General features: G+C 40.4%; 1 protein-coding gene across 1 annotated transcript; it reads left to right on the top strand.

Moving 5' to 3' along the window:
- Positions 1 to 44: 44 nt before the first annotated feature.
- tapt1b (transmembrane anterior posterior transformation 1b) lies at positions 45 to 11,358 on the top strand. The gene is made up of 14 exons (XM_010749798.3): positions 45 to 319; positions 1,857 to 1,987; positions 2,084 to 2,202; positions 3,151 to 3,313; positions 3,417 to 3,552; positions 4,192 to 4,289; positions 4,371 to 4,440; positions 4,623 to 4,703; positions 4,912 to 5,021; positions 6,186 to 6,245; positions 6,881 to 6,949; positions 7,052 to 7,128; positions 7,230 to 7,402; positions 8,840 to 11,358. The coding sequence occupies exons 1-14, from the start codon at positions 124 to 126 to the stop codon at positions 9,091 to 9,093; spliced, it is 1,737 nt and encodes a 578-aa protein (XP_010748100.1). The 5' UTR covers positions 45 to 123; the 3' UTR covers positions 9,094 to 11,358.
- The last annotated feature ends 1,124 nt before the right edge of the window (positions 11,359 to 12,482 follow it).

Genomic DNA, 12,482 nt, shown 5'->3' with positions numbered 1-12,482 from the left:
GTGCTCGTTGGCGCCATCCGCCGGTGATCGCTTGAAACTACATGGGCGTGATGACGTCAGACGTCATGTGACGCAGATGTCAGTCTCCCAGGCAGCAGCAGCAGATGAGACCGTTTGGCGAAGATGGCGGACTCGCTGTCGTCAGGTCTGGGAGAGGAGAAAGAGAAGGAGAAGGAGAAGGAGGAGGACAGCGAGCGGCAAGGAAAGACCGAACAGACGAGACAAACAGACAGGAGCAAGGAGAAGGACGGAGTCCCGGAGACGTTGAGGATCAACGATAAAAATGGCGGCGGTAAAGGCAAGAAACGCAACCTGTCAGGTGAGAGCTAGCCCCGGTTTGACAGCAGCTAGCTTCGCCGCTGAAGTGATTGTTGGCTTTTTATTTATCCATTTATTAATTGTCAGATAGCTGCATTGTATGTGTGATAGTAGCGCAGCTTGGGTACAGTTATAGTCAGTTAGGTGTGTGCAGCTTTGGGCGCTGTTTGCACTCTCGGGATGTTATCACCACAGCTACTTGTTTGTTACGTTATCCACCCAGCGTCAGTTTAATGTATGCATATAACTGGTATTATGAGTCGTGCATGTAGTGTCATGCCCTCGTCTAATTAGGCCAAGTTTGTCAAAGTAGACGTGTTGTTTATTTTTCTGCACAGGCGCACTGACAGAGAGGCTACATGCTGTATGCTGCCACACAGGTCACATAGTTTAGTGTACTCCGAGTCTGTGCTGTCATGGTTCACATTAGGCTTATAGGACACTGTAGTGATGTACATTACATTACATTACATTGCATTTAGCAGACGCTTTTATCCAAAGCGACTTACAGAGGAGGACATAAGCCATGTAGTGTTGTACACCTTTAAAGGTGAGGAAGGAGATGATCAAAACAGGCCATTTTCACAGCAGACATTTTGATTTGTCATAGTGGGAAAAGCACAGGTGTTCCTAATAACATTAACGATGACTCTGTTTAAATCAAGCATATCATTAAGCCATGACACTGTGATACTGAGCCAGTGTGCACAACACCAGTACCCTGAAATCGAAGCATATATATAACTTTAATATTTACACCTGTGCCTATTAATGCAGCAGGGGCTGAGATATCCTGCTGGATTTGATACTTTGTCATAATGTTGGTTAGCTCAGTGGGAAGAGCATCCACCTCATGTACAGAGGCTCAGTCCTTGCCACAGCAGCCCAGGGTTTAAATCCGACCTGCTGACCTTTTGCTGCATGTCATTCCCCATCTCTCTCTTTCCCCACATTCCTGTCACTCTTAAGGTGTCTCTATCAAATACAGCTTGAAAAGGCCAAAAAGAGGAGAAGAAAAAATACAGACACCTGCTGTTAACTTGTGAATGAATGCAATCCATCCATTTTCTGTAAACGCATATCCTTATCGAGGTCACGTGGGGGTGTAGCTGATCCCAACTGACATTGGGCAAGAGGCAGAGTACACCCTGGACAAGTCGTCACTTCACACACACAGGGCTGACACATGGGAGCAACAATTCACGCTCACATTCACACCTAAGGGCCACCACTAATTAACCAGTTAACCTGTTAAGTGCATGTCTTTGGATAGTGGGAGGAAGCAGGAGTACCTGGAGAGAACCCACATAGACACAGGGGTGGATGAAGTCATCAAAGCAAAATTATGTTCATCACTAAGGAGTGTGAATGTCATAAAAAGTTAAATAGCGGTATCATTGTCAGGTGAATTTAGCAAGGTGATTGTGACAAGCTCAAAACAAAGCACTGATTTTGTCCGTGGGAAATGAGAGAAGGTTGTTTTGGCCAGAGGCTTTGTGTGTGTTCAGTGTTCTGTCTTTGTCCTTCTCTGGTTCTAGACCTGTCTCTGGTCAGATTCATAACTACTGAGCTCACCAGAGGCTACTTCCTGGAACACAATGAGGCCAAATACACAGAGCGCAGAGAGAGGGTCTACACCTGCCTCCGCATCCCCAAGGAGCTTGAGAAGGTAAACACACAAACAAACAAACACAGTGGGAAATGCTTTAAAAGTCAAAAATGAATAAATACTCTCCCTTTCTGTGTCTTCTCTCCCTTTCTTTAGTTGATGACATTTGGCTTCTTCCTCTGTCTGGATGCCTTTCTCTATGTTTTCACCCTGTTGCCCCTCAGGGTGATTCTGGCCCTTTTACGGCTCCTCACGTTGCCTTGCTGTGGTCTCAGGTAGAGTATATGCACAGGTAGCTGGGATGCAAATAAAACAAAAGTGTCCTAAATAATTCATTGGCCATGTTGACTGTCAATATTCAAATAACTGAGCTTTTCATTAATACAAGTTTTTCATAATAAGAAAACACAAACACACAAATTTGATTGAACACTCATAAAACTGGTGCTAAAGTGATCTGTTGAATAATTGTTTGCTGATCAGTAAAGAATTCACTGACAACAGTGAGAATCAATTGAATCTAGTTAAGCTGAGTCAAGTCATTCAGGACATTTATCAAGCAAAAATGTCTAAAATTATCTGGTATTGGGGTGGTGTTAAGCTCAGTTGGTAGAGCAGCCGCCCCATGTGTGAAGGCTCAGTCCTTACTGCAGAAGCCCAGGGTTTGAATCTGACCTGTGGCTCATTCCCGCATGTCATTCCTCATCTCTCTCTCCCCACATTCCTGTCACTCTCCAGCTGTCTCTATTAAAATAAATCTTGAAAAGACCCCCAAAAATATCTTTAAAATTATCTGGTTTTATTATATTTGCTCATTTCAATATTTTGCTCAGACTGTAAGTTGATCTTTGGGTTTTGAGACTCTTCGGTTGGATAAAGCGCGACATGGTGCTCTGGGAAATAAACCAAAACTATTCTTACACATTTTATAGAACAATTTATCAGTTAACTTTAAAACTTTAAAAACAAATTGAAAACTCAAGCTGTGTATAATAAAACAACCTTGGCTACAGCTCGGGTACAAACTGATGCATACAGCTGTGGTAAAAACCTTCATGTGGCCACATTTGTATACATAAGGTCAGTGCAACATTGTTCTTAACCTCTAGAGGGCAGAGGAGCTCTGCTTGAGTTGTATACTAAACAGACTATAATATCCTGTTGTGGTGTTGATTTTCCTGTTACTTTCTTCTGTGTGTAACTTGTGTAACTGTGTGTTTTAGTGGCTCTCGTCTGCTCCAGCCAGCCCAGGTGTGTGATGTGCTAAAAGGGTTCATTATGGTGCTGTGTTACTCTATGATGAGCTACGTCGATTACTCCATGATGTACCACCTGATCAGAGGACAGTCTGTCATCAAACTGTACATCATATACAACATGTTAGAGGTACACACAGATGATACTATAAATACTATGAATGATTATAACTCTGGTTGTAATTGTACAGTTAGTCACCCACTCATTGCCCTCTCTCATCCTTACATTCCAGGTGGCGGACCGCCTGTTTTCATCATTTGGTCAGGACATCCTGGACGCTCTGTACTGGACAGCCACAGAACCAAAGGAGAAGAAGAGAGCGCACATAGGCGTGATTCCTCACTTCCTCATGGCTGTGCTCTACGTCTGTATCCTCAATGAGAAAGACCTGTCATTGTTATTGCCACCAGTCTGTTTATTTTGATGCTACTGTGTGCTTGAGAGAAACACACATTTAGAGCTGAAACTATTGGAGATAACTGTTGTAGAGAACAATGGAAAAGGAAAGAAAAGAAATAATTGAAATTTAAGTAAATAAGACATCAGAGTTTGTCAGCCTGTTATGACAGTAAATGTTAATTTTTCATTGTATTGTCTTCTTAAAACTAGCAGATTATCTTTTTGTGTAGATGGAAAAAGTAGAAAATGTTTCTAATTTAAGAATGGTAGGTACGAGTAATTTTTAAAACAAAGACCAGAAGTTCCAGCTTTTTGACTTGAGTTTTTTTACTGGTTTTCTGGAAACTAGATATCTTTGGATTCTGGATTTTTAAAGCAATTTGAAGATGTAGGCTTCTTTTTTCACAGTTTTGTGACATTTTATAGACCAAATGATGACTCAGTTGAAAATTATCTGCAGTTTAATCAATAATGAAATACTGACCGTGCACAGTTTTACTTCAGACTCGTAGAATATGCATATTAGATGGTGATATGAGAGTTATCACAGCATAATATTCCTTCCTGTAGTCCTCAGTGTATTTTTTCCTCAGCATGTTCATATCCAGTTCTCCATGCCATCCTCATTATGGTTCAGGCCACTACTCTCAATGTAGCCTTCAACTCCCACAACAAGTCCCTGCTCACCATCATGATGTCAAACAATGTGAGTATAACACACACAGATGTAATTAAAAGAGTTAAAGTCCATGCAGCATAAGTTCAGCCATGACATTTTATTTTACAGTTTGTGGAGATCAAAGGCAGCGTGTTCAAGAAGTTTGAGAAGAACAACCTTTTCCAGATGTCAAACAGCGGTATGTGGTGAATGATATCTGAAACAGCCGAATGTCTGCCATAGAATCAGCAGTCTGTGGACATTTTGTAACTCTGCTTTTGAACTTGGTGGTTTAGTACAAGGTAAATTTTATGGACTCCAGCCCAGCTGCAATGACTACAAAGTAGGTTAATCCAGGATTGATTTGTTTGTTTCCCACAGACATAAAAGAGAGGTTCACCAACTACATTCTCCTGCTCATCGTCTGTCTGAGAAACATGGAGCAGTTCTCATGGAACCCCGGTAACTAATGCTGTGCTGTACAGAGTATATAACATTACCGACATTTACATAGCTGAATTATCTATATGACAGTTACAAGTTATGTCACACTGCTTCTCACAGGTACATCCCTCTTAGTGTGCCTCCCCTTTGAACTGTCACAGACCTTTATAGCTAATATTACACTGAATATTGACACTAATTAGCCTTTGATGTGTTTGTTTTTAAGACCACTTGTGGGTGCTGTTTCCTGACGTAGTCATGGTGATCGCCTCAGAGGTTGCCGTGGATGTTGTCAAGCACGCTTTCATCACCAAATTCAATGACATCAGTGCTGATGTGAGTGCTTTTTGCATACATAACCTTCACAGTTTATTCTTTAGGTTGTTGTGCAGTCTTGACAAGTGTGACAGCCAAAAGAAAAATGTTGTTTAAGACACCATAAAGAGTACATCTAAATTACAGGCTTTTAGCACAGTCACTACATGTTTTAGCCTGGCATACCATGTGTTGTTATTTTCAGAATAAGTTTCAGTTTACAGAAATGCCTCCAGTTTGCGTGTGAGTTATTGTTGTTTTAGAAAATTGTTTGTTTGAAGAAAACATTAAAAAAAAGATGATTTCCCAGGTAAGCGCCGATATTATAAGGAGAATCTTATTTTCTGTGATTACTAATCAAAGTTAAGTTTACTTGTGTAAATAGTGTTCGTCACACTAGATCCAAAAATATAAATCTCATGTCTGTGTGTTTAGATTTGACTGAGTCGTGACTCCCTGAAGGAGTGAAGCAATTTTTGACACAAACTGTGTCACTCTGTGACAGAGGCTGATGATTTCTAATGACAATGTTAGTTTTGGGTGCGTTGCTTGACACTGAGCAAACTCAAACCACTGACGATTGATGGTGAGATCTAGTTGAAATCTCAGGACAAAACTAGAAAGTTTCGGTCTATTCTGTCCTGCTTTACTTTGTGGTGGTTTCTCGTTGCCTCACACACTCACACTGTAGTATTAGAGGGAAACTGTCAGTCATGAGCTGAACCGTTTTATCATGACTTTCTTGGCTTCTCACGTCTTTCCCTCCCTCTTGTATTCTCTTTCACTTCCTTAAGGAATTGTAGCTTTGGTTATGTAACGTAAACCTACTCCACGGGAGGGGATTAACCCCTTTAACTTCAAACTGTCCAACCTAATCACACAAACCTTAACTCACACATAGCTGGAGTTCAAGCTTGTGTCTCCATGCTCGTACACATTTAATCCATGTGTGCACGTTTTTGTCATTGTACACTGGCTTTGTCATCTCCTGCCTCTGCTCGTACTGTATACAGTTATCACTTCAGATTTACACACAACAGCAAACAGCAGCTTAGTTTAGTTTTGGAAAGTCAACATTTATCATCTCTCATCATTACAGGTCAGGTGTGAAACTGCTCTGTAACAGTGTATTTGCTCAATGTTTATACTGACTGACTAATGTTGTGTTACTCTGTCATTTTCCAGGTATACGGGGAATACAGAGCCAGCCTTGCATTTGACCTTGTCAGCAGTCGACAGAAAAACGTGAGTAAAAGCAAATATCAGCTGTATCTCTAACCAACTGCTGAACAAATCTTTATAAACTCGACCAGAGTTTCTTGAACATACGCACACAGCGATGCAGTAAAGTGATGTATTCATACTTATATATGTTTGCTGTATTTAGTCATAGTAATTTCTTTTTTAAATGTGAGTTTAAAATACTTTACATCATTATTCTTCCATAATCCTACATTGATGCTGCTCCTGGAAAATACAAAAGTACATAAAGTCATATTTAAATTGACATGAATTGTTTTGTGTTAGGCAAACTTAAGAAATGATAAATGGACAAAATACTTATCCCTTTTCTGTTTTCTTCAGCTGCAGTCCATCAATCTCTGTTATAGATGAAATACTGAGATATAAATGTCTGAATTGTCTAATCTGTTAATTTAAATATATGATGATATTATGCTATCACACTTGGGATTTGTTTTAACCAAAACTACCAAACAGAGACTAATAATTTAGCCAGAAGAAATGTCCTCTGATTGCTGATGTGTAATGATATGATTGAATATTGTTATGTAATGACTAATGCATTGACTGGGAAAGAATAACAGTGTTGCTTGTTGATGCTTGTTGTTGATGATTAAATGTCTTGAATATGTCTCCAGGCTTACACCGACTACAGTGACTCAGTATCCAGAAGAATGGGCTTCATCCCTCTCCCTTTAGCTCTACTGGTCAGTCATGTTTATAAGAATATCAATTACTATTGATATTGTGTTCGTTCTAATGTTAACGATGTATAGACTCAACATATGATGATGTGTTTGTGTTTGCAGTTGATCAGAGTTGTGACCAGCTCAGTGAAGATCCAGGGTTCACTCTCGTTTATGTGCGTGCTGCTGTTTTATCTGGGGTAAGTGTCAACTTGTCTTTCCCAAGTTTTCAACACACATTTGTTAATAGTTCTGTTTCCTGTAGTGTTTAATGTTTCTTAATGTGTGTGTTTGTGAGCAGGATGATCACGCTGAAGGTGCTCAACAGCATAGTTCTGCTGGGGACGTCTTGTGTGTTTGTCAAAGAGGCCAATATGGAGGAAAAGCTCTTCGACCCTCCGCCCTCAGTCGTCTCCAGCCGTGCAAACTCCAGAGCTCACCGCAACAAACACGTTCACACCACACCACAGCAAGGTAACGATCAGTTAATATATCTGTATGTTCCTAAATTGATCAATGGAGCATTTGATAAACTCTGCCCTTATTTGTAACAGGGTCCATCTTTTCAGACAGTAGTAGACAAAAGCAGACTTCTTACTTCTTGCCAGCAACTGTGCATTTTTAAAATGGTGACTGTTACTGACAGATATCTACTGTACTCTGCAAGCTAAATGGTTACATTTATAAGTGCTTCTATCCAAAGTGCTTTACAATTCTTCCAGTCACACACACACACACACTGACCGAACTATAGATATTTCTGTTTAATTTCTGTGGGTTTTTCCCCTTTTATTTGATTCTACTTCTGTAGTGTATATTACACTTTCGGCTGCTGTAACAAGTGAATTTCCAAGTATAATCTAATCTAATCTAATCTAATCTGAACTACCACGCAGGGTAGATCTGACCACTGGGACATTCAGTCTTGCCCAGGGATACTTTGACTTTGGATTGAACCACCAACCCTGTGATCAGATGACCTGCTCTGTCTCCTGAGCCACAGCTGCACATTAGGCTTACCTTAACTCCATGACTTGACTTGGTTGAAAATTCCAACTTCCAGCTGACTCATTTAAAAGAAATAACATAAAAGTGGTCTTTAACATGTCAACAGAAAGTAGAGCTTCATGTGCCAGGAAAATCAGCATATGAAATAAGATATTCTTATGAAATAAGAAAAAAAAAGACTGTTCTATCTTAACGAAATACTAAACTGTTTGACTGTTTTAGCTTACATACATGTTTATTTTAGTATAACAGCACCGAGCTGCTAAAGTTATCCTTCTCTAATATATTAAGGCTGCATTCAGAAAGGGTCCGGTGCTGTGGAGAAAACTTTTTTTTTTTCGGTTGTCAGGGGTGTCCACCAAAAAATGCAGCGGCCTGCGACCTTCTGAATCTGTCTGGATCGCAATTTTTGCTGCAAAATAGGGACACAAAGAAGTTTTCTTTGGTTTGTGTCTGATGGTTTGAGGGACAGAGAGCGAGCACCGGCATTGATAAAGTCAGTTAATCAGCAAAATAAAGAGTTATTTCCTGATTTCACAGTGGTTACATTCAGCACAGCAGCCTCCCTCATCCTCCTCTCAAACTGCTGTAAAACCCTGTGGCGAGTGGAAGTGCTAATTATGAAGCTTTCTTTAACCTGTAGCCCAACAAACTAATTTAATTAGTTATCGATGTACCTCTTGGCCTTTGAGGTAATGCTCTGTTACTACCCTCCCAGTGTCACTGTCAGCTCACGTGCTGACTCAGCATGCAGAGAATTTCAACGCCTGTCAAAGCTACTGAACTATTTCTTTCTGAACTATCATTGGACGTTTGTAGTTTGGTGGAGGGGTTAAGTGAACTCTCAGTTGTGTATGTTCCTCTGCTGCTTATTAAAAAACTCTGCTACTCTCTCTTAAACAGAACCGACAGCCCAAAAAGGAGGAATATCACTGGCATCAGACAATCCTCAGCCTGCCAGCATGGCAGAGACCTTTGTCCCTACGATCCCGAAGAGCGACTCAGACACATTCCTGACTACACCAGATGAGGAGGACGATGACAAAATCATCAATGCCAACACAGGACTGGAAGGAGACGGACTCGAACACAGAACGCCCAAGAAAGATTTGCTAGAAATAGACCGCTTCACCATCTGTGGCAACCGAATAGACTGAATGCCATATGAAACAACCAGTCAGTGTCCTGACAAAACAGTAAGGTTCAGGGATCAGACACGGGTCATGGAGCGTGCTCAGACCAGACATATTTTTGTGCACCTGACCCCTAGAATATTTATTTATTTATTACTGACAAAACCAGCCAAGGCATAAAGCTGTTACTACAAGCATCAGAGGCCAGTCAGTGCCCCCAGGAACCAGGTCGAGTCTTAAGGACGGGTCTTGGTTGTGCAGCAACCTGCGGACATGCTTGCTGATGACAACGATGGTGTGGGGTGGGGAACTAGCATGCACAGCTGGAGCATAGCACGAAGAGAGAAACAAAATCTGCATATGTGAAATTGTACAACGTCGGTCGCCGTGTGATCACAGGAGCATGACAAGCTGGACTGTGCGAGTATGTGTTCAAAAGCACAATAGTATGTACAGCTCTGAGTTGTTTTTCAGAAAGAACAAAACTTGTCAATTTTTTGTACATTTTTTTTAATTTCAGAAAGCCTGAAAAATTCTAAGATTTGAAATGAAGTTTTTATGAACAATCTCTGACCTTTTTTTCTAAAAAAATCGTCCGTATCCAACCGCAGTCTGCAAGATTCACAAACACATGAACACATTGTTGAAATCTCTGTAGACGTGCACACCAACACATCTAAAAATCTTTGTGAGTGAGTTACTGCTATTAGACATGGCAATAGTGACATTAAGAGTCCTGCAATGTCTTTACTCAACACTGTCATGGCTTGGTCACAGCAGTGACTTTTCGACACAGATAAAAGTTTTGAGGTTTTAGTATTGTGCATTTTGTGTTGATATTGTTGCTTTGAAGCACTGAGATAAGATTGTGCCTGTTTTTTAAAGGCACAGTTATTTATTTTGAAGTAGTCTCCAAGTCGGACAAGTTTGGAAGATATTTCATCTTTAAGTGATTTTTCTTTTTTCAATATGCTTCACATGTATCTTCATCATTCAAGCATGTACCCTACAGATAATAGTGTCTTGGTGTAACACCGCTCTGTTCTAGGTCTCATTTAAATTCATGGTGTGTGACACTGGCTTTCCAATTCTTTACCAGTAATTTGACAGAGATATTAAAAGTTAAGATTACATGTATGCAAGTAAAAAGATCTAGGATATCTGAAGGCTGAGAAACGATAAGAACCAAGAAGGATCATATCAGCACTGTGATCACATGAAAGCAGTGAACGCAGCTCTTTTCATTTGCCAGAGGTCTGTTTGGTCTCATGGCGCAGTTTGGCGTGGTTGGTTGCCGGCTTTGATTATAGCAACAAGCTCTTTCCAAATACTTGTGTGTCTTTAGATGCTGTGAAAGCTGGAGGCACTGTTTGACAAACAAAGTGGATCATATAACTCGCGTCTGAAGTGCCAGGAAGTCGCATGTCCTGGGCAAAAGCTAGGTCCAATCTAGCCCCAGGTTTTGCCTCTCATGCATTATTTTTGAGCCAAAGCGTTTGATGTTTTTGAAAAAGAAATACCCGGTGATGTTTTAAATGCACTTCTGAAAATATTTTCAGAATCATCAAAGACTCTTTTAACAGTTTAAATGGAGATTTTAACTAGCTTTCCAAGTTAAAACTCTATTACTTTAATACAAACGGAGCCAAAAATAGCATATCTCCTGTCGCGGCTTTATACTTTGTGAACCAGAATTTTTGTTTTATCATTAGATTAGATGTAGAGTATTTGCCTATATTAATGTTTATTTTAGGGTTTTATACAGAATAACATGTTTATATTTTTCTCGTGTCATGCAAGCAAAGTAAGGAGAATTCATTTCCAGCTACCAAGGAAGGTTTTAGAGTTGCATCTTGGAAAAAAAGGTTAAAGAGTCTGAGTGTCAGATGTGCACACTGTCCGTCACGTGTACTCACTTTATTAACAGCGACTCAATCCTCACATGATTATCGGGTATTTATTGTTCAGAAAAAAAAAACATGTTAATCAGCTCTGATTGAAATGTAATAGTAATGCATGAGAGGCACAAACAGGGGTAAAGTCCAACGTTACTATAGGAGGATGCAGTAGGATAAATAACTGCAGTTGTGTGAATGAAGGATTAAGAGTGTGGATGCATTGTGAGTGTGTGTGAGGAAGAGATAATTTGCAGTGCATGGGACTCACTACCAAAAGACACATGAATCAGATGTTTCATTGTTTTTATTTTTCATGTACAACCCATCTATGTAATACGTCTCCTACATGGTAGAAGGAGAATAAAATAAGATTTTTGTTTTGTAACCCTTACTGGTGTGATGTGACTGTCTAACAGCTTGTGTGTGTGAGTGAGTGTAAGCATGGGAACAGTGGCGGGTGTTTCATTGAAAGGAGTCACTGCAGGCTCTGTTCACAGGGCAAACACTGCAGCCTACTGTTCCCATTGAATGGGCATTTGGAGGGGGAGTCTGTCATCACACACATCCACACACAGGTTTTTGTTTTTTTTCAGGGTCCAACTCTGATAAATTATCTCTGCTTCTGGGACTTGTGTTTTCCTAATTACATCAACATACTTCACGTTTACATTTAACGGGTTCAGTGTCACGTATCGTGTAAAGATCGTGTGAGCCCTCTGAGAGAGGATGAAAGAGAGTGACGTATCAAAGGCTTCAAAGATATTTTCTTGCACAACTTTCACCAGGCTGGAACTGAACTTTGGGTTTTCCCTTTTTTTGAACTCAAACCTTGCACACTTGCCAAAATGTTACTAGCCTTGACCACCTATCTGATCAGCCTCAGAGCTAAAGGTCAGCTGCTCAGTGACCACAGCACAGAGTCAATGACCTTCCTCACATTCATACGGAGACTCACTCGTAATCAGACACCATAATACTATCTGACCTCTACTGCTCAGGGGAGTAGACTAAAAGTAAGTAAGGTTGACTGTGTGTCACCTTTAGATTAAAAATCAAAAGTAGTCATTATGCAGAAAAGTTACACCTGTTAGTCTTATTATTATATTATTGAATTATTAGTGGTACATGGTCAGTGGTCAATGGTGAGGTCAGGAGGGAAGAAAGTGTTGAGGAGCCTCTGATGTCTTATGTAATATTTATTGACACTTGGCCAAGGAGAAATAGAGACACTCTCAAAGTACATCAGAAGTGCCTGAGTCGGTCTCACACTCATGCTGGTGGTCAGATTTTAAACCCCAACAGATAACACCACAAATACTATACACTCAGAAATAGCCAAAGAGAATGTATTTACCCATGTTAGTGTTACCGTCAGCATATTCTCGTCTGGAGCGCTGTTGTCTGTTTATGTTAAAGAAACATCAATGGCAAGGTCTAGGAAGGCAACCTTCAGTTCCTTCAACCCTGGCTACCACAGTGTTGAGATAGGCCGGCACCTGCTGTTCTCAAGCAAAG

The sequence above is a fragment of the Larimichthys crocea genome, chromosome X (assembly GCF_000972845.2).
Source record: "Larimichthys crocea isolate SSNF chromosome X, L_crocea_2.0, whole genome shotgun sequence".
In the NCBI taxonomy this organism is placed as follows: domain Eukaryota; kingdom Metazoa; phylum Chordata; class Actinopteri; family Sciaenidae; genus Larimichthys; species Larimichthys crocea.
The sequence above is the reverse complement of the archived record's forward strand: the minus strand, read 5'-3'. Positions and strand labels throughout refer to the sequence as shown.